The sequence below is a fragment of the Zootoca vivipara genome, chromosome 12, assembly GCF_965207765.1.
Source record: "Zootoca vivipara chromosome 12, rZooViv2.hap1.1, whole genome shotgun sequence".
Taxonomy (NCBI): domain Eukaryota; kingdom Metazoa; phylum Chordata; class Lepidosauria; order Squamata; family Lacertidae; genus Zootoca; species Zootoca vivipara.
The window spans coordinates 8494690-8520598 of record NC_142595.1 but is presented as its reverse complement, the minus strand read 5'-3'; the positions used below and the strand labels follow the sequence as shown (position 1 = coordinate 8520598).

The 25909-nt window shown below is 43.4% G+C and overlaps 1 protein-coding gene across 5 annotated transcripts in view; it reads left to right on the top strand.

The window, feature by feature from the left end:
• Nucleotides 1–25909, top strand: part of SLC20A2 (solute carrier family 20 member 2) — a 78706-nt gene that overhangs the window by 41166 nt on the left and 11631 nt on the right. For all 5 annotated transcript variants that reach the window (XM_088656180.1, XM_035134319.3, XM_035134321.3 and 2 more), the window contains exons 3-8: nucleotides 6949–7089; nucleotides 9378–9463; nucleotides 13964–14060; nucleotides 16155–16271; nucleotides 16921–17124; nucleotides 18400–18988. In XM_088656180.1, the coding sequence (XP_088512306.1) occupies nucleotides 6949–7089; nucleotides 9378–9463; nucleotides 13964–14060; nucleotides 16155–16271; nucleotides 16921–17124; nucleotides 18400–18988 (1234 nt within the window). The remainder of the gene's footprint in view (nucleotides 1–6948; nucleotides 7090–9377; nucleotides 9464–13963; nucleotides 14061–16154; nucleotides 16272–16920; nucleotides 17125–18399; nucleotides 18989–25909) is intronic.

Here is a 25909-nt window from a genome sequence, read left to right as displayed (position 1 = left end):
AGATGTTTAACTGCTGAACTCTCAACCATGCTTAAGAATCTGGGGCCTGGTGCTCCCTCTCACCCCCTGTACAAATTCAACCAGCTCCCCCCCCCCTCGTTGGTACCACGATTGATTGAAGATTATTCCAACCAGGTTCATCTTAAACAGAATACAGTGGTACCTCGGTTTATGAACACAATTGGTTCCAGAAGTCTGTTCATAAACTGAAGCGTTCATAAACTGAAGTGAACTTTCCCATTGTAAGTAATGGAAAGTGGATTAATCTGTTCCAGACGGTCCGTGGAGTACTTAAACTGAAGTGTTCATAAACTGAAGCAAACTTTCCCATTGAAAGTTATGGAAAGTGGATTAATCCGTTCCAGATGGGTCAGCGGAGTACTCAACCTGAAGCGTACTTAACCTGAAGCATGGGTGTAATTGGTTCCGGAAGTCTGTTCATAAACTGAAGCGTTCATAAACTGAAGCAAACTTTCCCATTGAAAGTAATGGAAAGTGAATTAATTCGTTCCAGATGGGTTCGCGGCGTTCGTAAACCGAAAATTCGTAAACCGAGGTGTTCATAAACCGAGGTTCTACTGTATCAAACGAGGGTTTAGAGATAACTCAAAGAATCTGGTTAGTGTTGGCTACAGATAAAATCAGTGCTGTCATGGTGAGAGGGAACTTTCATGCCCTTTGCTGCTTCTTTATTAACCAAGTTTAAAGGATTGGAAATGCTAACATCTGTTTCAGTTCTTATTAAGGCTGCTAGCCTTTTATTACTTCAGTAGAAATATACCATGTGCATTGTAATGCATATAACACCAAACTGCTAAAATAAATGCTTGTGCTTATTTTGACACGGGTGTTAAAATTGTGTGCAAGAACAGAGAAAGATGACCATACTTGCCAAGTTGCTGTCAGAGAAATAAGGGACTGGGCTGGAAATAGCAGACCGGAAGTAGCGCTGCCGCCATTTTGGAACTGGGCGGAGCATGCTCAGAAGTGACTTTTGATGCTGCTTTGCCCAGTTCCAAAATGGCCGCCACGCCAGAAGTCGCACTGCAGCCATTTTGGAACTGGGCAGAGCAGCATCAAAAGTCGGTTCTGAGCATGCTCCGCCCAGTTCCAAAATGGCCGCCGTGCCAGAATAAACCGGGGAAAAACAAAAAAAAATCCGTTTTTTCAGCTAGGATCAGCTGGAAAAACGGGGATTTCCCGGGGGAAACGGGAAACTTGGCAGCTATGAAGATGACACAATTGTGCAGTTTTAAAAAGGATGATCTTACTAGGATGACATAACAGGTTTTTGGGTAGCGCCCCCCCAATCCAAAATAAAGCTTAGGAGCAAAAGAATTTCCATAGCTTGTGGTCTCACTAGCTAATGCCAGTTTGGAGATATGTGATGTTCCAACAAAATACATGAAGGGAAAGGGTGAAGAATAGAAGGAGTTGGATAAGTCCAACCATCATCTCTCTGGGCTGGCTAAATAAAAAATAAAAAGGTTCCCACTTCCACAGAAAAAAATCTCATCTGCTCTGAAGAAATAAGATGATTGATCAGTGTCCTGCAGCTTCCTTTGTTCTTTAAACTTCTAGCTGTTTTGTTTGCATTTATAACCAGACAGTATGGCAAGTTTGTATGTTAATTACCGGTATGCATACTTGATTGAAAAGTCCATTAGATCCTACTCTTAGTCCCTGGGATCTAGCGTCAGTGCTTGTAAACACTCTAGAAACCAAAGGCCTAACTATTATCGGATGATCATATATCAGCTTATTAAGCTGAGATATGTGTGGGCTTTTTGCCCACACAGGCAGCCCCTTTGCTCAAACTGCAGAAAAATCAAGAAGCCTCTTTAATCCAGAGTTTGCTGTTTTGTCTGAAATGAGAATCTTTGGTTACCAGTTTCAGAACACGTCAAGATAAACCACTGTTTGAAGTTGGTTTTACTATCCTGGCTTGTTCTGAAGCTGGGACCTGTATTTTCCCAGGTCAGATGAAATGAGGAGCTATTGCTACTAAAATACTTGTGTACATTTCTGCTTAATAAGCTGAAGAAATATTCTTCGGAACTGGCTCATTGGTTTGCATACGTTCTGGGGTTTGTAAATCCTTATCAGGATTGGTTCCCACTGTGCCTGGGATCACAGCTTCACCGGTTATTATTAGGATGTTCTCACCTTCCCTTCTGCTAGTCAGATGTCACATCCTCTTGACTCCTTGCTGTGCACAAAGGATGCCAAAATGAACACCCGGATATAGTTATTGAGAGCTGTGTCACACGGGATGATACACTTTCTCTCTCTCAAATTGCAAGTCCTAGATTCTTCTGTACAAGTGAATTTTCTCTTCCTGTTTATAGAGAAGACCTTGTGCTGGCAGCTAACTGTCAATATTGCTTGCTCTGCTTCTGATTGGCTCCACCAAATATCACAAGATTATGGACACCCGACATAGATGCAGGGAAAGAACATTGCTTAAGCCGCCCAGAGTGGCTAGGGCAGCCCAGTCAGATGGATGGGGTACAAGTAATAAATTATTATTATTCTAGAAAAAGAGGTGCCTCTCTTGTTCTCTTATAATGGCAGTGGCGCCCACATGAGAGCTGAGTTCTGACTGAAAACAAGCCCTGGCTACACCACACTCAATAGCACATGCACATAATAACTAGTGAAACTGTGGTCCTGGGCAGTGTGAATGGAGGTCCTGGGCTGCCCAGACAACAAGACCCCCCTCTCAGCCTTGCTGATGTGGTCCAAAGGAAAGCAGAGCAATACGTTTTTGACACCTGCTTGGCTGCAGGAGTTGCCGGAATGAGGCGTACAAGGTGCCATCCAACCATCTTAGGGACTCCTGATTGTGTAGGGTTTACTCCTTAGCCTTTTCTTCTCCTGAAGATATCCCACAAGGCAGTGGAAGTTGAGGATCAGATTTTTGCTTCTCCTAGATGGGCTCCTAGGTTGATGAGCCCCATCTGCCCCTCACTTCCCTCTACAGCATGTGCAGAAACCACCTTCTTGACCTTTGGGCCTGTTATTGGTCTCGTCTGCTCAATCCACCAGAGCCTGTCTTTACATGCAGGGGAAGTCCCTAACTCACCAAGGGTTTAAGACCCATCAGTTATCCTCACCTGGTTTGCAGGCCAGTTGAAGCCATCCCAGGGTGTGGCCGCTGTCACATACATCTTCTAAGAGCCACAGGTGAGAGGTGAGTGCAGGGTGGGGACCAAAGCAGGACAAACCCAGAAGAAGCACAATGTGTCCCTCACCTGAGGGTACCACCCTTTGCCAGAAAAACGAAGTGTGGTTTTCGGAAAAGTGAGTTTCTGTCCTATTGTTCGGATTCCCTTTCCCTGCACTTTCCATTGGGAGAATCCTGCACATTTTACTGGTAGGCTGAGGGGGCAGGGCATATGACCACACCATTTTCTGTCCCCTTCTCAGTATCAAGTTGATTGTGTCTCCCTCTCCTTGATCCATGTGCAAAGCTACTCCCCTCATTGAGCCTCTTTTGCACCCTTCCCCAACTTCACCGCCCCCTGGAACTTGGCAGCAGTAGCTTTAAGAGCCTTTGAAACTGCAGTCTCCAGCCCTGACCCTACAAATACATTCCAAATACCAACTAGTCGGCCAGCTTCTGCAGATTTTCAAGGAACAAGTTTTGTTTTGTGAAATGATTAGGTAGAAATGCTGGAATGGATTTTTGTGTGGAGTGACAGCTATGGTATTGAAAACAAATAAAAAAGAAAAAACAAATTCCTAGACTGAGCACGGGTTCATAAGCACCACATTCCTCCATCCTAAGTGTGTAGCAAGAAAACAGGGTGGAGTGGGTGGAGAAAGAATTGTGGGAAAAAATTGCATAGTTTCTAAGAAGGTTGAAAGGGCCTGTGTCTAGTTTCAACATAGAATTTTGGGGCTTGTGTGTACGCAAGAAGTACAGTCACCTACTAGTCAGCCCTTAATTTCAAACGTGAACGGCTGTTGGAGAGCAGTTTCTCATTAATGAGCAGTTTCTCATTAATATTTGGAGGGAAATGCAATCTGCACATGCTCAGAGCCTGAGTTCAGCTCATTTCTGATGGTCACCTGTTGGTCACCATAGGCAACCAAATGAGTGATTACTTACATATTTTCTTTACTTTTTTATTATGGTGGAGTAACTGGGGCAATCCAGTCAGGTGGGCTAGGTGTAAGTAATTTATTATTGTATTATTATTATTATTACAGTGGTACCTCGGTTTAAGTACACAATTGGTTCCAGAAGTCTGTACTTAACCTGAAGCGTACTTAACCTGAAGCAAACTTTCCCATTGAAAGTAATGGAAAGTAGATTATTCCGTTCCAGACGGGTCCGCGGAGTACTTAAACTGAAAGTACTCAAACCAAAGCGTACTTAAACCGAGGTGTGACTGTATTATTATTAAGCATGCTGGTGTACACTGTTGAAATTGTGGACACTTTGCTTTATTCCTGCTGCTGCTGCACTGCTAATAAACAAGTAATGGTACGACTTGTGCTGTCTAAACCTGGTACGTTTCTCTCCAGATAAACCACAAAGAACAAATCCTGACTTATGCTCAAGGTTTGAAGAAAAATGAACCATGAGATTGAGTTTGGATTACATAACATGCTAGACCATAGCTTTTTTTACATTAAACCACAGTTTATTTTAACTATGGCATATTGTGATGTACAAACCAGGTCTATGTGTATATTTGGTCTCAGATATTATGTGAATACAAGAATGCTCCTTTTCATTATTTCACAACCTTGTAAAAGGCAATGAGTGCACACATGCAGGTATATTCTGCCCCCTCCCTCCCTCCGCACAATGATCATTCAAATGCCCAACACAAGCATCCCTAACTGGAAATACAGAGGAGTCTGAATGCTAGAGGCATGCAGTTTGTTTATGGTTAACTTGTGCATTAGTAATATTGAAAACACTTTCTGTCATTCTGGCCAGGTGACAATTTAAGGTGCACTTGTGTATGTCATTGTCCTGTGCTCGTGAAGAGAACATGTGGATTATTTGAAAGAAAGGCAGAGCTGAGTTAATGTTGGATAGCTGAGCAAATCCGCACTCATAACAGCTGCATGTATGAGATCCACAATTTTTTAGCACCTACTTCATTGAAGAATCTAAGATCTGTGGCTTCCAAGGGGAACTTTTAAACCAGTCCATCCACGTGTCTTCCCTTTCGGAATGCATTCCTCTTGTAGGGCTCAAGGTTGCTTAGTTAGGCTATTCTTAGCCTAAAACAAGTCAATCAGAGGCCTAAATTACGCAGCAGGTGGCTTCACTTTGTGGCTTGGAGGGTAGGCCTCAGCTAGGAATAGAAAAGTCAGTAGTTTAGGAATGGAGCGCCAGGAAAGAATTAGTTTTATTCATTGGCTTCCTAAAGGAAGTTGTATGTGGTTCTAATGGCTCGCTCTTAAAAGCAGAATAGATAGGCTCTTCTGGAAGGGAAATTGGGTAAGAGCTTTACCGCTTAGAAAGTAATAAATCTTGCTCTGCGCTGTACATATAATGGCAACTTGCACTGTGCCACTTTGTGGAGAATTAATTTGGCAAGCCTCAGCGGGAACTTCATTAGGAACCGGATGCTGAGGGCCTCACACTTTGAAGTTCGCACCTACGTCTGCAGGGGCTTGACGGTCCTGCCTATTCTGTTAAAGCACAACTTCAGATTCCGCTTCCCATACATATATTTTAGCTTGCCTAGTGCTTGACAAACAACCTGTTCTAACAGTCCTGGGCATGCAGCAAAACAAAAGCTTCACCATCCTAGCTGATGGGATGTGTTCATCTTGGTAGGTCATAAACTGTGAAGGTTTTTTTTATAAACCATTTGCATCTACTGTTATTAATGTATGAGGGGCATGTGTATGTTTTTCAATATATTGTGGCATTCTATGATTTTTTGGGGTGGGCGTGCTATAGATCTTAAATTATATATTATAAAAATACAATCCCCCAGGGAGCTAACACCTGGACCAATATTCTCTTGTTTAAAGAGCACGACTCCAGCATACATTCGTGCCCTTTTAACATACTTAAATTTTCCACTCCAGGTTTTATGCACTCTGATGCTCTTGACAGGGATGATGCAGAGCTAGTACTGAGAGGAGTGGATAAATCTTATTAATAAAGCTGTTTTCCTGGCTAAATTTCTGAAAAGTTCAGTTATATAGTCCGAATTATTAACATCTCTCCAGCTAAAGGTACTTTGGTGCCAAAGGAGAACTTGAGACGTTTAAAAATTCCCCAAAAACTTTGGTTTGAATCTAATGGGGAATGTAAATTTTGTGTTCTTTTAAAAATTAAATACGGTAGCAAGTGAAAATATAAAATTACATGAAATCGTTTTCCATTTTCTTTTTCTGTGCATATTGTTCAAAACAGAACAAAGAAGGATTGTTAAGATTGTAGAAGGCAGTTGGCAACTTCACCAGTTTTGATAGCTTGCTCTTTTTCTAAAGGACTTGTGCGTATTCCTTCCCTTGCAAGACTATCCAGGCACCTTAGAATTCTACGAGTCCAGGTTTCTAAATTGCTATTCCTTGTCCTGTTTTGGAGATTGAAAGCTTAGAATGTAGTGAAGGGGAGGTGAATGGTTAGGCTGCAATGACAGTGTAGCAAAAAACCATTATTCTACCTCAGTACTGGGCTAACATGCGTTAAATAGGGCAGAGGTTCATTAAGGCGAAAGAAGCATTGTGGCCTTTATACAGTTTAAATCTATTAGGAGTACGATTTGTAATGCAAAATAAATAGAAGCAGTGTTGGATAAAGCTTGTACTTGAGTTCTGTAATCCTTTCCAGAAATGTTTTGTGACAGTCTATGAGCAAAAATATGCCGAAAGACTGGGTTGGTGTGCCCTCAAACAAGAATGCTAACGTAAGTGTTTGGCCATTAATGTTTATACTAATTTTTTTGTCCCCGCTTTAACTTTTAGGCTCTGCTGTTTGGCAGCTGATAGCATCATTCTTGAGGCTCCCGATATCTGGAACTCACTGCATTGTCGGTGCCACTATTGGATTCTCATTAGTTGCAATCGGCACAAAAGGAGTTCAATGGATGGAACTTGTCAAGATTGGTAATTGACATTTCCTTTTATTTGTGAAGGTTTGTGCACAAACATGCATTGACTGAAAATAGCATTATAGAAACACAATCTTACAATTTTGCTATACTTTGGGAGCTATAGCCAAATGTTTTTACAAACCTTAGTTTGATATCCTGGTTTGGAGGGCTCCCTGGCCAGTGTAATTGGCCAGTTTGGACATAATAGCAAATTACAGTTTGATTAGACCCAGAATAAATATATTAGGTTGAGCCCATGGCATTCTCTGCCTCTGTAGTATGATGTTATTCTTTCATAACAAAGGGTTGGGCTGTGACAAAAGAAAAAAGAAAAAAAACTATCCCTATCTCACATGTCCTGGGATCTAATTTCTAAACCAGATTTGGAGATCTCCCCCGATTCTTCCCATTCCTGTAATCCTAAAGGTAAAGGTAAAGGGGCCCCTGACCATCAGGTCCAGTCGTGTCCTACTCTGGGGTTGCGGCACTCATCTCGCTCTATAGGCCGAGAGAGACGGCGTTTGTCCGCAGACAGCTTCCGGGTCATGTGGCCAGCATGACAAAGCTGCTTCTGGCGAACCAGAGCAGCGCACGGAAATAACTTCCCGCCGGAGCGTTCCCTATTTACTTGCACTTTGATGTGCTTTCAAACTGCTAGGTCGACAGGAGCTGGGACCAAGCAACGGGAGTTCCACCCCGTTGCAGGGATTCGAACCGCGGACCTTCTGATCAGAAAGACTCTGTGATTTAACCCACAGCGCCACCTGGGTCCCTTTTCCTGTAATCCTAGTTAGCCCTAATTCAGATGCCTGAAGTAGAACCCCTCTTCATGTCATGGTTTTACAGCATAGTTTCAAGCAGTCCTGATACCACAGTATCTGAACTGAGGTTAATTATGGGTAAAGGTAAAGGTAAAGGGACCCCTGACCATTAGGTCCAGTTGCGGACGACTCTGGGGTTGCAGCGCTCATCTTGCTTTACTGGCTGAGGGAGCCGGCGTACATGTGGCCAGCATGACTAAGCCGCTTCATATCAAATCACAGAAGGGAGGAGGAAGCATGCAAGTGCCCCAAAGTGCAGTTTGGAAGTCAGGTTCCGTGAAGTCTGAACTGAGCTCATGTGCACTTTAAATACTGACATGGAGAGAGATAACAGTGTTGTTATGGCTGCTTTCCTTTTCCTTTGCACTGGAAGTCAAGCTCTGGTTTCACGTCTGTTTTATTTCTCAGTTTTTAAATCCACCCCAAAGTTATGTGAGAATTGATAGCTTTACATTTCTAATTAAAGTGATCACAGTTAATACTTCAAAGCATAATGTGCTGTGCATGCTTATTGGGGACATGCACATTTCTTAATCCCTCCAGAGCTGCAAGACATCTGACCTAAAGTAGAATTTCTTTATTTTTTAATTCAGTGTATTTGTGCTGAAAAATAACACAAATTTAAATGACATCTGAAGCTGTGGTGTTCCAAAGTACTCTGTGTTGGTGTTAGACCAGGCATCCCCAAACTGCGGCCTTCCAGATGTTTTGGCCTACAACTCCCATGATCCCTAGCTAACAGGACCAGTGGTCAGGGATGATGGGAATTGTAGTCCAAAACATCTGGAGGGCTGAAGTTTGGGGTTGCCTGTGTTAGACCATCATTAGGGGCATAACCATGGGTTTTCCTACTGTGTTCAGCAGAATGTTCTTTGTATTTTAAAAGACATACAGAACAGGCATGATAGCAATCATTCTTAAAAACTTGAGTTTTTTGTACGAATTAAACTTTTGTAACTCCCTTGTGTATTTTGGGACTTGCAAAAATGCTCAATTCTCTTTTAAATGCCAGTGTTATCTATAGAGTATCCGAATACTGAGTTGAATTATTTTTCTATCATCACTGTCTAGCTTCTACAGATTTTTATTTATATTTTTCAAATAGACATTGAGGGATGAGTGAATGGGTGAGGAGATGCCATTTTTTTACTTTTACTTTAACAGCTGTTAAGGCAGTGTGGTAAGCCTTTCAGGGAAAAATATGCTAAATATCCAGCTTAAAATATTCCCTTTTCATGCAATTTCGCACTAAACACTCACATTGAATTCAATGAGACTTAAACATGCCTAATTTCAGGAGGATTGTGAGTTGGCGCACACTTCTTTTTTCTTCTAACCTGTAAGCCAACTTTTTTAGAGTATCCAGAATCAATACAAAATAAATGTGCATTGTCAAAAGCTTATATTTTTATTGGATAGGATTTTAGCACACATTGGAAAGTATATATTTTCAATCTTTTCTTCTTTTGCTTTTATTCAGTCGCTTCTTGGTTTATCTCCCCACTGTTATCTGGTATGATGTCTGGTGTGCTGTTTCTGCTGATTAGATACTTCATCTTAAATAAGGTTAGTGGCGAAATTTGTGCTTCCTGTTTTTGTTGCTGGTAAGACTGTAATGCTAGTGACAAATAGGCTTTGCTGTTCCTCACCGCCAATTCCCCCCCCCCCCTACTCAAAATGCACTCCAGAGGCTGTCATGTGCCCTGTTCCCTTAGTGATCTCAGTGCCTGTAGATTTTCTTTAAAGTCTGCAGAAGGTACATTTGCTTATTCAGGTTTCAAAGTGTAGTTCAAGAATGCTAAGTTCATCTTGAAATGGCTTGATATCCATGCAAGTTATTAGTTTCTAGGGTTCCTTTGGGTTCTAGTGTTCCACCAAAAATGGAAGTCAAGGTGTTACTGTGTAGATGAGGCTGGATTTTACTAATGGCTCTAATTGGATTATGTGGATCAAAGTAAACAGGCTGCAGTGTGGTACACAGGTGATAGGGGGCAAAACCTGTCCCAGGCAGTGGAGATTTAGCTCTCATTTTATTTTGCTCCCCATTTTTTTTACTCCCATGTAATCAAATCACTCAGTTCACTTATTTCAGGGAACAGTAAAGTTTTTTTTTTGTGGGGGCAGGATCCATTTGCTACCCCAATATTGGTTCAGCCTCCACTAAGTAGTACTGTTTGTGATGTATCACTGTGCACAGAGATGCATTCCTACACATAACATGCACCTTCCCAGTAAACAGGCCCTCCCTCCATACATCACCTGCCACAGTCACTAGCATTTTCTGATGTCATTGTTAAAATGGGTTTTGGGATGGTTATACCATTGTTTTGACTTTTGAAATTTAAATTGGTCAGTTTCAGTCAAGACACCCAAGACACAATTTTAATCAGATACACCATGTGTTCAAAGAGCAAAATTATTTTTGCTGTAAGTTTAGTAAATGGTTAAAATACTGAGCTCCCATTGTGTAAGGTTCTCAGGAAAGATGCAAACATTTTGTAAAGCCCCAAAGGGACTCAAATCAGTCATGAAGTTTCAGTAGCCTGTGTTAAGGACATCGGCACTCAAGTGATAAATTCATGGGTTCTAATTATGGAATTTGAATTTGCCTAAAAGCCAACGGCGTTTTGAAATTAGAGAGCGACATGCATAAGTTGAACTGACAGTAGGTTGCATGTCTGGCCCTCTTTTGGACTAGATCTGTCCCCAGAAGCAAATGTATGGGAGGAGAGCTGAAAGAAAACACATCATATTGGTTCTTACTCCCACTGATCGTGAGTTGCCATTTCTCACTTTCCATGTTCCTTTTTCCTTATTTTAATATTGCAGAGAGCTAAAAAGGACTCTGGAGTAACTCTCAAACTGAAACGTAATACACAACTACAAGCTGTAGAGGATAATTTATATATGCCACTGTTTGTGCACTGCTTCTCTCTGTTGACTAAATAAAGAAAAGTTTATTAACTGCACCTACAGTTCAGAGTCTGAATCTGAGGTCTGTTTGTTGCTGAGTTGCTTTAGGTGTGGGCATCTGTCTAGCAGCGCTGAAGCATCCAGAGATCAGTGTGTGCTTTCAACACTTAAATGCAACACATTTTACTGGAACACTGCTACATCGCTCATCAGAAATGCTTGTAAAACATTCCTCTCCCCTTTCAAATATCTTTCAACTTGCCAAAGCTTCAGAATAAGAGACTGTGAAACTTTAAACAGAAATTACCCACTCAGGAAATCAAAACAAATGATTCCAACCTCTTTCTGTAACCCTGATCTGATTGCCTGTGATATCCACAACTTTGATGTCCTGTAACATTTTTTGTTACAGGTGGTGGGTTTGTTACACAGCGGGTGGCACTGTGGGTTAAACCACAGAGCCTAGGGCTTGACGATCAGAAGGTCGGCAGTTCGAATCCCCGCGATGGGGTGAGCTCCCGTTGTTCGGTCCCACCTCCTGCCAACCTAGTAGTTCGAAAGCACGTCAAAGTGCAGGTAGATAAATAGGTACCACTCTTGCGGGAAGGTAAACAGTGTTTCCATGCACTGGTCTGGTTCGCCAGAAGTGGCTTAGTCATGCTGGCCATGTGACCTGGAAGCTGTACGCCGGCTCCCTCGGCCAGTAATGCGAGATGAGTGCCGCAACCCCAGAGTCGGTCACGACTGGACCTAATGATCAGGGGTCCCTTTATACTTTACTTATACCCACACAAAATCTTTATTTAAAAAGTTGCTTCCAACCTTTAGAAATGCCGGTGAAAATCTTCCTATATTACTAGAGGCTGTGCCCTGCTCTCTGCGTTTGCCAACTCCCCTGCCACTTTCCCTCACTCAGTATTGCCCTTTGCTCACTCAACTCAAACCTTTGCCAATGTTTAAAATCACTACTCCCCCCCCCAGTTATCTTTGTTCAAACTTCTTCAGTTGTTTACAACTGCCGTTAATAAACCTGTCCTCTCTTTTGCTCTCTGCCACCGTGACTTCATGCAAATTGAGGGTTGTGGTGATAAGAGGCATCACCCCACTTATGCACGATCATGTATTTCCATGGTGCTGGGAAACAACCAGCCAAACAAAGAAATAAATTCAAACCTGGAAACGACGGGAGAGAGCTGGAGAGGCCTCGAGGCTCACAAGGAGACCCCCTCCAGAGCCCAAAGAGGATTTCAGTGAGGAAGTTCCAAAGAGATTGGAGGGGCAGCAGGGCTTTTGTTTCCACTGCTCAGCCTCCCCGCCTAGCAGCTGACACGTGCGGTAGCGCAGCAGCAATGGCCGCTTTTCTGCACATTCTCCTGATTCCAGGTAGCTCTAGAGCTTCAATTCTAGTTGAAGTGAGAGTTGTGTAGAGAGAGTAGGAAGAGGCTTTTAAGAGGGCACTTTCCACTTACGCAATTTTTACTTATGCGCACATTTATGCGCACTTATGCGCACACTTATGCGAACGTAACCCCCACATAAGTGGGGCGGGAGATGCCTGTACACTACAAACCCTCCAGTGAGGGGTGATTGTCGATAGCTCTGCATTTTTATGTATATAGGGAGGCAACATTAAATGTTTATTTCAAAGTCCCTTGAGGTTTAAAGTTTCAGCGCAATTAATTTTCAAATGAAGGCTTAATATGGTGGTCACCCGTAAACAGTGTTTACTCCCATGGTTCATTTCATTGGGTCCTGTGGTTAATCTTAACTGTGGCTTGATTGAAACAAGTCAACTTCAAATTGGAATAAAAAATATGTCTCTTTTAGGAGCACAGGGAACTACCATACTGAGTCAGGTCATTGGGTCCGTCTAGCTCAGCATTGCCTGCACTGACCAGCAGCAGCTCTGCAGGATTTCAGATAGGCGTCTCTCCTAGCAATGGAAATGCTGGGGATTGAACCTAAGACATTCTGCATGCAAACAGATACTCTGGCAGTGAACTTATGACCCTTCCCTTAGGGTTGTTTTGCTTGCTTGCTTGCTTGCTTGCTTGAACTTCCAGTTAAACAAATTCATTAAAAAGAGAGGTGGTTTCCTGGCAGCCTGTGTTCTTACTGTTAACCTGGAGGAAAGCAAGGGATAGCATGGTGAATGTAGGAAGACGGAAATTCGAGACCAGCCCTGAAGAAGCATTTATTCTTTGTGGTTCCACTCCTCCCAGCAATTACTGTATAAGGATAGTGAACATAGATTTCTGTTTTGCTGTGATACTGATATGTAGTTTGGCAGCCTGCCTCCTGCTCTAATCAAAACACTGCCTTTGGTTATGAGGCAAGGAAGGGTAAAGCTCAAAGACCTCCTGATAATTTCCCTTTCCTGCCAATTCTCCCTAGGGAGGTGAAGTGCTTTAATCTTTCTATCTCCTAACAAGATAATTTTCTACACTCCTAAAACTGTGTGGGTCCCTGAATGGGCAAGCCAGTGAGAGGGAATGACAGACTAGGGAACAGAACGGACTCATAAGGAATATAACTCAGACTGTCAGATAGGGCCGTCTTAAGCATATCTGGTGCCCTGGCGCTGTGGTGTGAAGATCCCTCCGGCACGCCCCCCGTTTCCCAGCGTGGCGCCCCCTGGCGGCCCGGTGCCCTGGCGCCCTGCGCCACCCAGCCTTGCCTTAGGGGCGGCCCTGCTGTCAGATCCTGTCTGCCTAGAAATCTGTCTGTACAAATGAAGCGACGTACTCCGTCCCCAGGATCTAGTGCAACCATTTTCACAATTGGAATTAGGGCCCCTGTCTAGCAACAGGGTGACAGTTGTGTATCTTTGTCTGTGACAATACTGTATTTGTTTGGGTGTTGTTACCTCTTACAGTGGGGACAACAGAACCAGCTGAAGGTGCTTCTTACAGTTTTAACTCATCCAGCCGTTTGCTGTTGTCTGTCTTCATTTTTTAATTTGGGCTGATTTCAGAATTCAGAACCACATTTTCCTTTTTTGCTTCGTGCCATATCTGGGTAATAAAGGCTGGATTTTTGCTAGCAAATATTCAGGGCCTCCTCATTTGGAGTGAGTTGAATTTTTTGACTGACTGTATCGGAGGCAGTATCTCCAAAGCTGTGATATTTTATCTTCTTTTATTCTTTATACAGGAAGACCCTGTACCCAATGGTCTTCGAGCCCTTCCAGTCTTCTACGCTGCTACCTTAACAATTAATGTATTCTCTATAATGTATACAGGTGCCCCTGGTGAGTATTATCTGACTTACAAAGTCCACTATGCTACAAGCCAGCTGTAGTCAAAACACTCTGTGAAGGAGGACAAAGGCTTCAAAAATTACACAAAGTAATAATTCGTAGGGAAATTTTGGGACTTCTCTCATTGTGGATGCTGGATGATTGGTAAAGGACAAAAAGAGATGATAAATGTTACAACTGACATCTTATTTAAGGCTGGTTTTGCTTTCCATAAAAGAAGGAACACATTCAGTTCAGAAAGCAAGACAAACTAGTGTGTTTTCACCTAAGCCATTGTAGATCTGTGAGGGCCACTTTGCACATCATGTGTTTGCTACATAGGATTCACCACCAAGAGTACACCCCGCATGGATTCACAGCCAGCCACAGTCTCTTGACAAATGTGCTTGCATGACGTGCATGTTTCAAGACACATATTTGTTGCACTTGATATGCTCACTTTAAAAAAACCTTAGGCGCATACCAAAGTTTAACGTCCAAAGTTGCCCTGATTTTGTTTCTGTCGAAAGCTGAAACTTCATGTTCTAAATATGCACATTTTCTAGTAAAGGGTAGCTGAAAAAAGGCATCCTTCTTACTTTTTATTTTTTTGTGATCAGTAGAACCAGGCAACACACCACTGTCCTGTACTGTGGACTGTGAGGGCTTCAATGACAAAAGCACCAGAAATTATGACCATGGCTTTGGACTCCCATGCTGTTTTTACCAATTAAACCCACATTTTATCTCCTGTCAATTGACAATGCTGGCTTGCATGACCTGTGTACAGAATTGGGCCTGCAGGTATTTAAGAGTATGCATGCTGTGGGTTAAACCACAGAGCCTAGGGCTTGCTGATCAGAAGGTCGGCGGTTAAAATCCCTGTGATGGGGTGAGCTCCCATTGCTAGGTCCCAGCTCCTGCCCACCTAGCACGTCAAAGTGCAAGTAGATAAATAGGTACCGCTCCAGCGGGAAGGTAAACGGCGTTCCCATGTGCTGCTCTGGTTCGCCAGAAGTGGCTTTGTCATGCTGGCCACATGACCTGGAAGCTGTACACCGGCTCCCTTGGCCAATAACGTGAGAGCGCCGCAACCCCAGAGTCGGTCACGACTGGACCTAATGGTCAGGGGTCCCTTTATGCTGTGACGGAACGCAGATAATTATATGTGCAGCAGTATGGCAAATTCAATGGCCCATGTTGGAGTCATAGCTGGTGAGCAATCATCATGAACTCTGTGTGGTAATTCTTCTTTAAAAGCTGCCACGGAGTGTAATAGGTGTTTTCTTGGTGTAGAGGTCAAGCCAAAGGAGATGACCTTTACAGTGGGGTGGAAAGCCTCATACCCATTTTTCAAATGAACAGAAATGCAGAGATGCCATAGTGAACTTCAGTGCTGAACACAGTGGCAACTCAAACCCTTGTGATCTGGGCAGCTTACATAAGAGCGATAAAGATCTTGATGGACTTAATAAGAATGGAAAGGGGTGGTGGTAATTGGGTACTGCATTTGAATACATTTGCCACCTTGCTTCCATGACATGTTGTTTAGTCATTTAGTTGTGCCCGACTCTTTGTGACCCATGGACCAAAGCACGCCAGGCACTCCTGTCTTCCACTTCCATTTTGCCGGATGTTGTGATGTCTAGATGGAATACAGATTCTCTGTTTCAATATTGCTTGTGAAGGTTGGAGAACAGATGAGCACCATGCCAAAAGCAGGCTATTGATGTAGATAACCCTACATGAGGTTCAGAACTTGTGTGCATTGATGGCAATGCACTTAATTCAAGCAGCAGGGAAGCCTCAGGAGTTCCTGACATTTTGTGAGCGTGCTGACAAATTCTTCTGCTCTGTGGTCTGACACTTTGGGGACAGTACTGCAGTCATTTTTTGATGGATGCACTGGAGTCTGTTCCACAAAGGCTGACACACAATCCAAACAAATAGGTTCGAAAGAGGCAGTACTAAAGCATGTTGATGAGTCTGATGCGCTGGTGTGAAGTCACATCATTGCCACTTCCCCCTCAGCACTGGGCAAAAAAAATGTTATGGTAAATGTTACAAAACCAATATGGAAGGATGTGATTTTGTTTCTTTTTTCAGTCCTAGGAATCGTTCTTCCTATGTGGGCAATAGCGCTAATATCAATTGGTGTATCAGTAATATTCGCTATCTTAGTGTGGATATTTGTGTGTCCGTGGATGAAAAGAAAAATAGCAAGTATGTATTGGGGGATGAGGGAGGTCAAAATGTGTGTAATTTTAAATCCCATGTCTGAGGAAATACCATTCCAGTGTTGTTTTCTAGAATAGTGATGCTTTAAATATAACTCTGACCGATGACCTTTTTATGTCTTGCATAGCATGACATTTTGGTTTTTAGTTGTTGTGTTTTAAAAATGCAGGCCATGATTCAAAGTATAAAAGCTCACTGTGACGTCATACTTTTTAAAAAACAAAAACAACCCCCCCCATGAGATTCCTATTTCGTATCTTAAATACCTTTGAAACGTAACTTATTTCCAAAAATTACTTACTGTGTGACAAATGGGGGAAATGATACTTGAGAAACAGAAATCCCATTCAGCCAAGGTATTTTATTTATCTAGAACAGCTAGGCTGCTTTGAGCTCAAGGAAGTGTAGAACAGAATTTTAAGATTTAGTGATCTAAATTAGATGGATGTGTAGGTGGAAGGAAATGTTCTGTTTCCTTGGTCTCTGGAGGGAGTTTAATCTTACAGATGTGGGCAACTTTCTGGGTTTCTTGACAAAAGAGCAAAGCAGTCAGTTCATTTATTTAAGTGATGCTAGTTATTTCTGTTGAGTGGATAATTAACCCATCCTTATAAAAACTCTGTATTTTCCCTAGGTCGGTTAAAGAAAGAAGGGGCATTATCAAAGATATCTGACGAAAGCCTTGACAAAATACAAGATGAAGATACACCTGTCTTTAAAGAACTTCCTGGTGCCAAAGCAAGTGATGAAAGTACTATTCCTCTTACTGCCTCTGGAACAGAAGAGGCTGGTGTATCAGATAATATAGCAAATGGAAGCCATCCCCGTGTGCCATATGGTGAGAAACCAAGAGCACATAAATTATTTTCTCTGTTTTCATGTTGCTGCCTGCTGATATCTAGTGGGCAGTTCCCTTCTGTGCAAAACCCCTTCCCACCCCAACTTTTTTGATGTACAGGGTGAATAAAAAGAGAGAGTATATGGTTTCATTTTGCTTTTTGGGATAATTGCTCATGCTCTTTTTCTGTGTGCTTATGCATAGCAGTTTTTTTAAAGAACAGCACACAGTTGTATGCTACACTGTAATTGTGTATTGTCTTCTCAAATAGCTACCTGTTCGTTTACCACAGTTTCTCTTAGTGGGTGATGCATTTAAGGCTGCTGTCAAATCAATTTCTGATATACTGGTAATGAACAATAGAAATGACATAATATTTTGGCTGAATTTTTAAGTGGCATCTTAATATTTGAGATACCGAACTATGTTTCACCAATAGACAAGTCTTTGTTTTCAAAGATTGAGAGTATTTTACTCCAGTAGCTGAACAGGAATAAATATTTATTTGTTTGTTTGTTTATTGCATTTATTCCCCACCCTTTCCTTTAATGAGCTCAAGGTGGTGTACATGGTGTCCCCCCCATTTAATTATCACAACAGCCTTGTGAGGTAGGTTAGGGTGAGAGGTAGTGATTGCCCCAAGGTCACCCAGTGAGCTTCATAGCTGCCTGGGGATTTGAACCCTGGTCTCCCAAGGTCCTAGTCCAACACTCTAACTGCTATACTGCAATGGCTCTCCATATGCAGTTATTTATGTTATTATTACACCTAAATTGATAACTTGAAATAACATGGTTCCTGCCTGCAGACTTATAATCTGAAGGTAAAGACAAGAGAAATTGGGGAGGATAAATCAATTGGGGAAAGGTGGGTGGCTACGACAGGTTAATAGAAGGGTTTCTTTCTTCTGACATTCAACCCAGAGTGGCTGGCTGATGTTGGAGTCCAAGACAAGAAGGTGTTGGCAGTTGGCGAGGAAAGAGCCTCAGTCTGTTTCCCAAGCAACAAAGTACTTGGCTTGATCATTCCTGAAGGCCACTTTCCAACTCTTTGACTAGCGTGGATTCCTCTGAATATTCTGGGGTTCTCTCCCTACGTCTCTCTGGCCAATTTGGTCAGGAGAAAGTGGACTTGGAGCAGCAAATATGCTCTGATGGAGCATAAATGCTCATACAAATTATAAAAAGAGTGATATTTCTTTGGAGTTTCACTGTTCTGTTGCCTTTAGGTCTTTAGCTTTCTCTGGAAAAAAAATACTTTTCTTTGCTGTTTTAGGAAGAGCTTTTTCAATGACACAGACTATGGTGAAATCTCCTATTTCCAATGGCACCTTTAATTTTGACGGCCACATGAAGAGCGATATTCATGTGTATCACACTGTGCACAAAGACTCGGGATTGTATAAAGACTTACTGCACAAAATACACCTGGACAGAGGCAGCGACAACCGGCCTACGCAAGAAAACAACTACAAACTGCTGCGGCGCAACAATAGTTACACTTGCTACACCGCTGCCATCTGTGGGGTGCCAGTACATTCGTCCTTCAAGGCTGCTGATACGTCAACCCCAGAAGATAGCGAAAAGCTAGTTACAGACACGGTTTCCTATTCCAAAAAGAGGGTTCGTTACGACAGCTACTCCAGCTACTGCAACGCCGTGGCAGAAGCAGAAATTGAAGCTGACGAAGGTGGCGTGGAGATGAAGCTGGCATCTGAGTTAGTAGATCCTAGCCACCCCCCTGAAGACCTTGCAGAAGACGAGAAAGATGAGAGGGACTCCTCACAGGTTCACCTCCTCTTTCACTTTCTTCAGATCCTCACAGCTTGCTTTGGATCGTTTGCTCACGGAGGCAATGATGTCAGGTAAGTGAGGAGAGCTTGCATAGGTGAACGATGTCATCATTTAAAAATTCTGTTGTCTGTTCCAGCAGTCCAACAAGGTAAAATCTGCTGCAGAATCTTAGTAATGCTGATCTGTTTTAAAAAGCAGGCATTGCTCAAAAAGTTCCTGGATCTATGGCTGTATCCTCACACTGTGTGTAAATCCTCCATTTGTGTGAAGAACAAGTACAGAAATGAAACCCATGTACCTGAGATTGAGGGCTCCAAGTCTGAACTGTTTTTGTTGGCTTTATGCTGGATTTCATCTTCCCTCTTGGTGCCATATTGCTTATGTACAGGTCTAGCTAGAATTTATCAGCTCTATTTGCGGAGTACTGTATTTTTCTGTGTATGAGGGTTTTTTATTTTAAAATATTGTTTAAAATTTGGGGTTGCCTTATACATGGGTAGGGGACATGGGTAGCGCTGTGGTCTAAACCACTGAGCCTCTTGGGTTTGCCGATCAGAAGGTCGGTGGTTCAAATCCCCACACTGGGGTGAGCTCCCGTTGCTCAGTCCCAGCTCCTGCCAACCTAGCAGTTCAAAAGCACACCAAAAAGTGCAAGTAGATAAATAGGTACCACTCCAGCGGGAAGGTAAACGGCGTTTCCATGCACTGCTCTGGTTTCGGTGTTCTGTTGCGCCAGAAGCGGCTCAGTCATGCTGGCCACATGACCCAGAAAAACTGTCTGCGGACAAATGCCGGCTCACTCGGCCTGTAAAATGAGATGAGCGCTGCAACTGAGTCATCGGCAACTGGACTTAACTGTCAGGGGTCCTTTTACCTTTTTTAAAATACACGGGTAGTGCATAGGGGGGATGGGTGATTGTTCGTAGCTGCGAGTAGGAGATATACAGCGGTGATTGGTGCATGTGCCAAGGGCTGTTTGGGATTGGCTGTTGTTGCGGCAATTGGCCGGGCGATTTGTGGCTGCTGGCGGCGATTGGTCAGATGAATGTTGTCTTCTGTGAGGTGTGTGATTGGCAGCTGCGGTCAGGCGGGTGAGCTCAACAAGTCACATTCTCTCCCCCCCCAACCAAAAAGCTCAAAAATTGTGGGCAATCCCTCCCCCAAAACAGCTCTACAACCCTAGGCAACCCCCCCCCCAAAAAAGCTTAACAGCTCTGGGCAATCTCCCCCCATTTTCTTAATTTGGAGTCTCAAAAAATAGGGATTGCGTTATACACGGGAGCATGTTATACACTGAAAAATACAGTACATTTTCAGCAAGTTTTACCAAGTTGCTGGCCAGTTTTGTTGTTCATAAATTAGGAGAACGTTGCCAGGCACATGTCGGTTCAGTGCCTTGGAAAATAACCTCCTAGGCAGGCTTAGTTGTATTGTGCATAGAAACAAAAAACAGCTACTGTAAACAAATAGCCTGTTGTAATCCAAGAGGTTGCTTCTTGCACTCCCCACAAATCCATTCTGTTTTTAATGAAGCGGAGCTTGTACAACAGGCTTGCTTTTATTGGGCCAATTTTGGGTATCTGTAATCATATCCCATTGATTTTTATACGCACCCATTTGCCACTTCTGGCTCACCGCAAAGCCTTACAGTTTTTAGAACTTCCTGTGCTTCATCATATATCAGATTAATAAGCTGAGATATGAATGAGCCTTCTTGTCTGCGTAGACAGTCACGTCGCTCCACCTTTCAGCAAGCAAATAAACCAGGAAACCTTCAATTGAGTATGGTGTCCGCACTGGATAACAGCTTCAGCGCAAGCCAGTGCAAGCCAGCGCATTGAACCACAACTTCAAAGCATGGGTTTCAAAACCTTAGACTCGGGTCTGTATGCTGCCCTCCAAGCCTCTCTATTTTGCACTCAAGACTCAGCCCAGTGTCCCCACCCCCTCTCTCCAGCCCTGCTTTGCACCCTCCTTGAGTGCTTTTGCCTGGTTGGAATGTGTCCGTCAGCTGTGACATTGCATAGAAAGTGGTGTGTGAGCATGTGTAGAAACTAGCTCACTGTACAAAGGTAACATATGCAGTTGGTGCTATGCTCACTTTTCTCTCTGGCCCTGCTTGCTAAGGGTTCCCAGAAGGGAATGTGGCCTCCAGCTGAACAAGATTCCTCAACAATGCTGTAGTTCATTGAGGACTTTGTGGTCACTCACCTGCCAAAAGGAAGAGCTTAAAGGGCTGTCCGTGCATGTGGCCAAGAAACTTACTCATCTCTTAACTTATTAAGCTAAGAAATGATGTCCGAAGTCCCATTGCAGAAGTTGGGGCCATCGGAGAGGTTGTCCTGCCTGAATCTACGGTATGCCAGTAGCAGAGAAACATGCTCTGTTTTGGCACTCACTCATTGAGTGAGTCCAAATAAACAATGAAGCCACGGATGGGAAATCAGCTGTGAGGTTCAAATCCCTCTGAGCATGAACTGTAACCAAGTTCTCAACTGGAGGGTAGGCACTTCCTGGGTTAATTATACAGTGTTTACTCTTCCTTTGTAAAGGAACACTCCCAAGTTATTTGGCATGGCAATGAAGTTTAGAGTTTTATGGTCAGGTGCCCTGTTAATTATTTAACGTGAAAATAGCAGCCAAAAGCAAAGACCAGTTGTACGGCTGACATTTCATTGCCTATTTTTAATACAACTGATAAATAAATCAAATACACTGTTTTGCATAGTTCAACATTTAATGAAAATGTATGCAGCACTTAATGCAGTGCTCAAAGGCATTGCATTATTAAAACATATTCATCACAATGGTACCGTATATAAACAAGAATAAAATATGTCAGGTATTATGTAAAAGTGAAGGTGCTACTGACAATGGAATGGATGAGCTTTGGCTAAAAACTGCCATCACAAAAGAGAACCACATGAATAGCTCTTCGTATAGCAGTGCACAAAAACGTCAACTTTGTCCAATTACAATATAAACATAAAAGATGTGAAGAAGAAGCAGGAGCTGTACTTTTGTGTGATATACTTTTGCATAATGCTGTGGAGCATTTATATACATTTGTATGTATTATGTATTAATGCAACAACCGTATGCCCAAGAACATTTAATTATCTATTAAACTTGAAAATAGAACCAATTCTGAAATGAGTGGAGATTTAATCTTGTAGTAAAGCACTTGTAGATATCAATGAGTGCTTGAAGCATAGTGTGCACAAATAAGGTCTGCCTCAAAGGTTCACAGAGAGGAGGAATATCTGGTGTAGCACAGTGGCTAAGAATGGGAGTCAAAAAGTCACAGGTTCAAATTTAAGCCGACACACGCTCATCGAGTAGTCCGCTCTCTCTCAGCCACAGCCTGGCCTCTGCAACGGGAGGTTAATAATTCAGGCCTCATTTGAAAACTGGAAATATTTTTCTTCTTCCAACTTTGGTGTTATCATTCTCATTCCAAGTGTGCCCGTAAGCTGTGTAGTTTGGCTGAAGGTGCCATTGCAATGGCAGTTCTCCATGGGTCATTGTCAGATTGGTGGGTGGGGATAGGGAGTGCTGAGCATTCCTCCTGCATGCTCCTTGATGTGGGCTGGTTGCTGGCTTCCTCTTTCTTTGCTACTTATAATCTGCTCCACAGTTTTATGGACCTGAATTGTGTTCTAGTGTGAGGAATTGTAGCTTTATTTTCAGCTGGAATTGTGCCTGTTGCAAGCAAAGTCCTCTTGAGACTGGACTTGCATATATCACAGTGCCGCTTCCTCCAGGTGGCTGCAGCTTCCCTCAAGGATTGTCCCAGTGATATCTTAATTTCCCCTGCTTTTTCTGATAAAAACACAAAGAGATAAAAATGCCCTTTCTAAGTTAATGGAGCACAGGGTGAACCAGCAGCTTCTTTTGTCTATGCTGAAAGCATGGCAAATCAGGTTCTTTGGCTGATTCTGAGCTCTTTAATGTTGTGGAAGACCAAAAAAAAAAAAAAGGTTTCTCCCGTCAGAGAAATTATTGAAATTACAGAATGAAAATTGAAATGTGTGAGAGAAGGGCTGAGCAGGTGAAGGCTGGAATGTGAAGGTTGTGTTTGCAAGACAACCATGGTAGAAAGACGGAATGACACATATGCAAGAGCTGTTGCCGTAACTGTTTAGGGCAAAGGAAGGAGGGAAAGATAAGAGAGTTGCTATGCCTCGTGATTAAACCAGTAGAAACTGGTAGAAGGAAGTATTGCCATATTTGGACATTACTACCCCTTTGCTTGTAAGTGTGTAAATGCTTGTGCAGTTTTTGTGCAGTTTTGGCTTGCCTCCTTCCAGCTACCTGCTGGTTGAGGTTGCTTCACATCGGCCTTGCCACGCCTGAATCAGCATCCTGTTTGAGTGACAATTTGTGTCTGGATTCTGTTGGCTGTTTCAGGCAGCCAATAGAACCCCAATATTTCCCCAAACTTCACTTGTGTGTGTCTGTGCCATGCACAGTTTTAGAAGCCTCTATCAAGTCCCTTCCCTACTCTGTCTGGCACTTGGAGCTCAGTCCATGCCACAACCTCCCCCAGCCTTGCTCCCCACCTTCCTTGAGTGCCTCTTCCTGGCTGGAATTTATGCCTTCAAACTCCAGAGGAATGGAGAGCAGGCAGGATTGCATGGCTTTGTAGAAACCAGTCTACTCTATAGAGGCAACTCCATAGGTTGCCCGGAAGGGAAGGCGTCTGTTGGGCTCAAAAGGTTTTCCAGCTCCTAAGTCTTGTAGGGAAGATTATTCAGTCCCTGAGTCACATTGGCTTTGCTTTCTTGTTCAGTTTCCTGCTCTATAATATCCTTATTGACATGAGATAACCAGAGCTTGTACATGCTGTATTCCAAATGTGGCCAGTGCGTACAGTTATATAGACCTGTATGCCTTAGTTGAAACATTGCAGAACGTCCTGTCAAGAGAGACCCCTGGCTGAGCAAGCAGGCAGAGGCTTTCAGCCCAGGCCACTCACTCCAGTAGGTAATGCTTACATGTAGGCACTAGAGCTGCAGCATTACAGCATTTTTCATGGGTGGATGGGAGCAGGTACCAGGTGGAGCAGTGAGGGAACAGTGGCAAGATGTTTGAGGCATAGCTGCCAAGTCTCCCGTATTCCCCGGGAAACCCCCGTTTTTCCAGCCATTTCCCGCTGGCAACCTGGATTTTTAAAAAACCCCATAAATCCCCTGGATTCTTACCGGCTCGGGGAGGCTCCTTCTGCACATGTCTGGAGTCTCTGGACATGCGCAGAAGCGATTTCTGGCGCTGCGGCCATTTTGGAAATGGGCAGAGCATGCGTAGAAGCGACTTCCGGTGCTGCTCTGCCCAGTTCCAAAATGGCCACAGCGTGACTTCCGGTGCCGATCCCGGATTTTTCAATCTGGGAGTTGGCACCTATGGTTTGAGGGTAGAGCTGTGTGTGCCCTGCGGCCTGCCCAGTTCTCCCTCAGCTAACCTGCTGCCCTTGGGTGTTGTGGAAGACCCAGTTCCATTGCCAGTTTTAAATTGGATCCAACAGCATGTCTGGTTGACTTCTTTCTGTACATGATTTTTTTCCCCCAGGGGGGAGGAATCTTGTCTTGGACTGACCCTGGTCTAGTGACAGGAGACCTGGATAGGTTTGAGGTCACATACTGGATCAGGCAGTCAGGGTAGCATGGGAAACAGGACAGTGATGATTTGCAGCTGATTCGCCTGGAAAGTTGTGGGTTTTTGTTAAGGCTGTGGGGTCAGCTGACAATACTCAGATAAGTACTGCAGTCAAGAGAGCAGCCTTGAACCACAAAATTGGGACTGCCTGGCAGAAGAGTTATGGTTGTAGGCCCCAGTTTGAGACATTCCTCATCCTTGGCACCTTACCCTTACATAACGTCAGCGTGAGCCAGAAGCGATCAGATTTCCACAGCACCTTTTTTAATAGTTCCCCACTGAGCATTAATTGGAACACCCAGTGGGTACTCTGTTGTAATGCTGCCAACATTTTGAGCATGATTGATTTTGCGTGGTGTCTTCTGTGTCTGCGATTGCATTCACTTGTGCTGTTTAGGTTTCTTTCTTCATACCACCCACGACATTTAAAATGTCGCAATAGACTCTTCATTGAGCACCATGCAGCTAGGAATAAAGCTACCAACTGGAGGGCTTGTTTACTTTATGAATCAGGTGGCAAGTTGATACCTGTGGTGGAGGCAGCCTGACCTGATGAATTCCCCTGGATAACTCAAGCCTCTTACTTCCACAGTCATCACGGCTGATGATTGCCCTGCCTGGGTGTTGGTGTGTCCTTTGGTTGTGTGTTTTATTCATTGGGCACTGGCTCCTCCAACATTTGCTCTGTTCTTTGGAAATAGAACAGTAGCTTTCAGATTGTATTTTGTGGGTGCTTATTGGGGGTTCTGCACCGAGGACATAACAAGAGCCTCCCGGATCAGGCCAATGGCCCATCTAGTCCAGCATCCTGTGCTTATAGCGGCTGAACAGTTGCTGGTAGGAAACCAGCAAGCAGAATCTGAGCACAAAAGCAATCTCCCTTCCTGTGGTTTCTACCATTGGAAACATTGCTGTTTCCAACTGTGGAGGCAGAACATATCATGGGCAAGTAGATTGAAAGACTGCCTGCTATTCCTGACCCTCCCTTGCTATGCACAGCAGCTAAGGGCACACTATCTGTTTTGTAAAGTAGGCTCCACAGGCTAACTTGAGAGTACATGTGTGTTCTTTGACTTGGTTTTCTTGGTCTTACAGAGCATATAGCTAGCTGCCTGTCTTTATATTCTTGGACTTCTTTCCCCTGCTTATCTTATGTAACCATGGCATGGTAAGGGTCTTGTGGATGCTAAAATCTTGTCCCCAAGTTTCTTTTACTTTCTTCCATGAAGCTGAAAGGCTGCCATTCACTCCTAATTGAAAAATTGTGATGTTGCAGTTGGACCCTGTTGTGTGAGCCGCATCTGTTCTCTCCTTGCACTGGGCAGAGGTAGGCATCT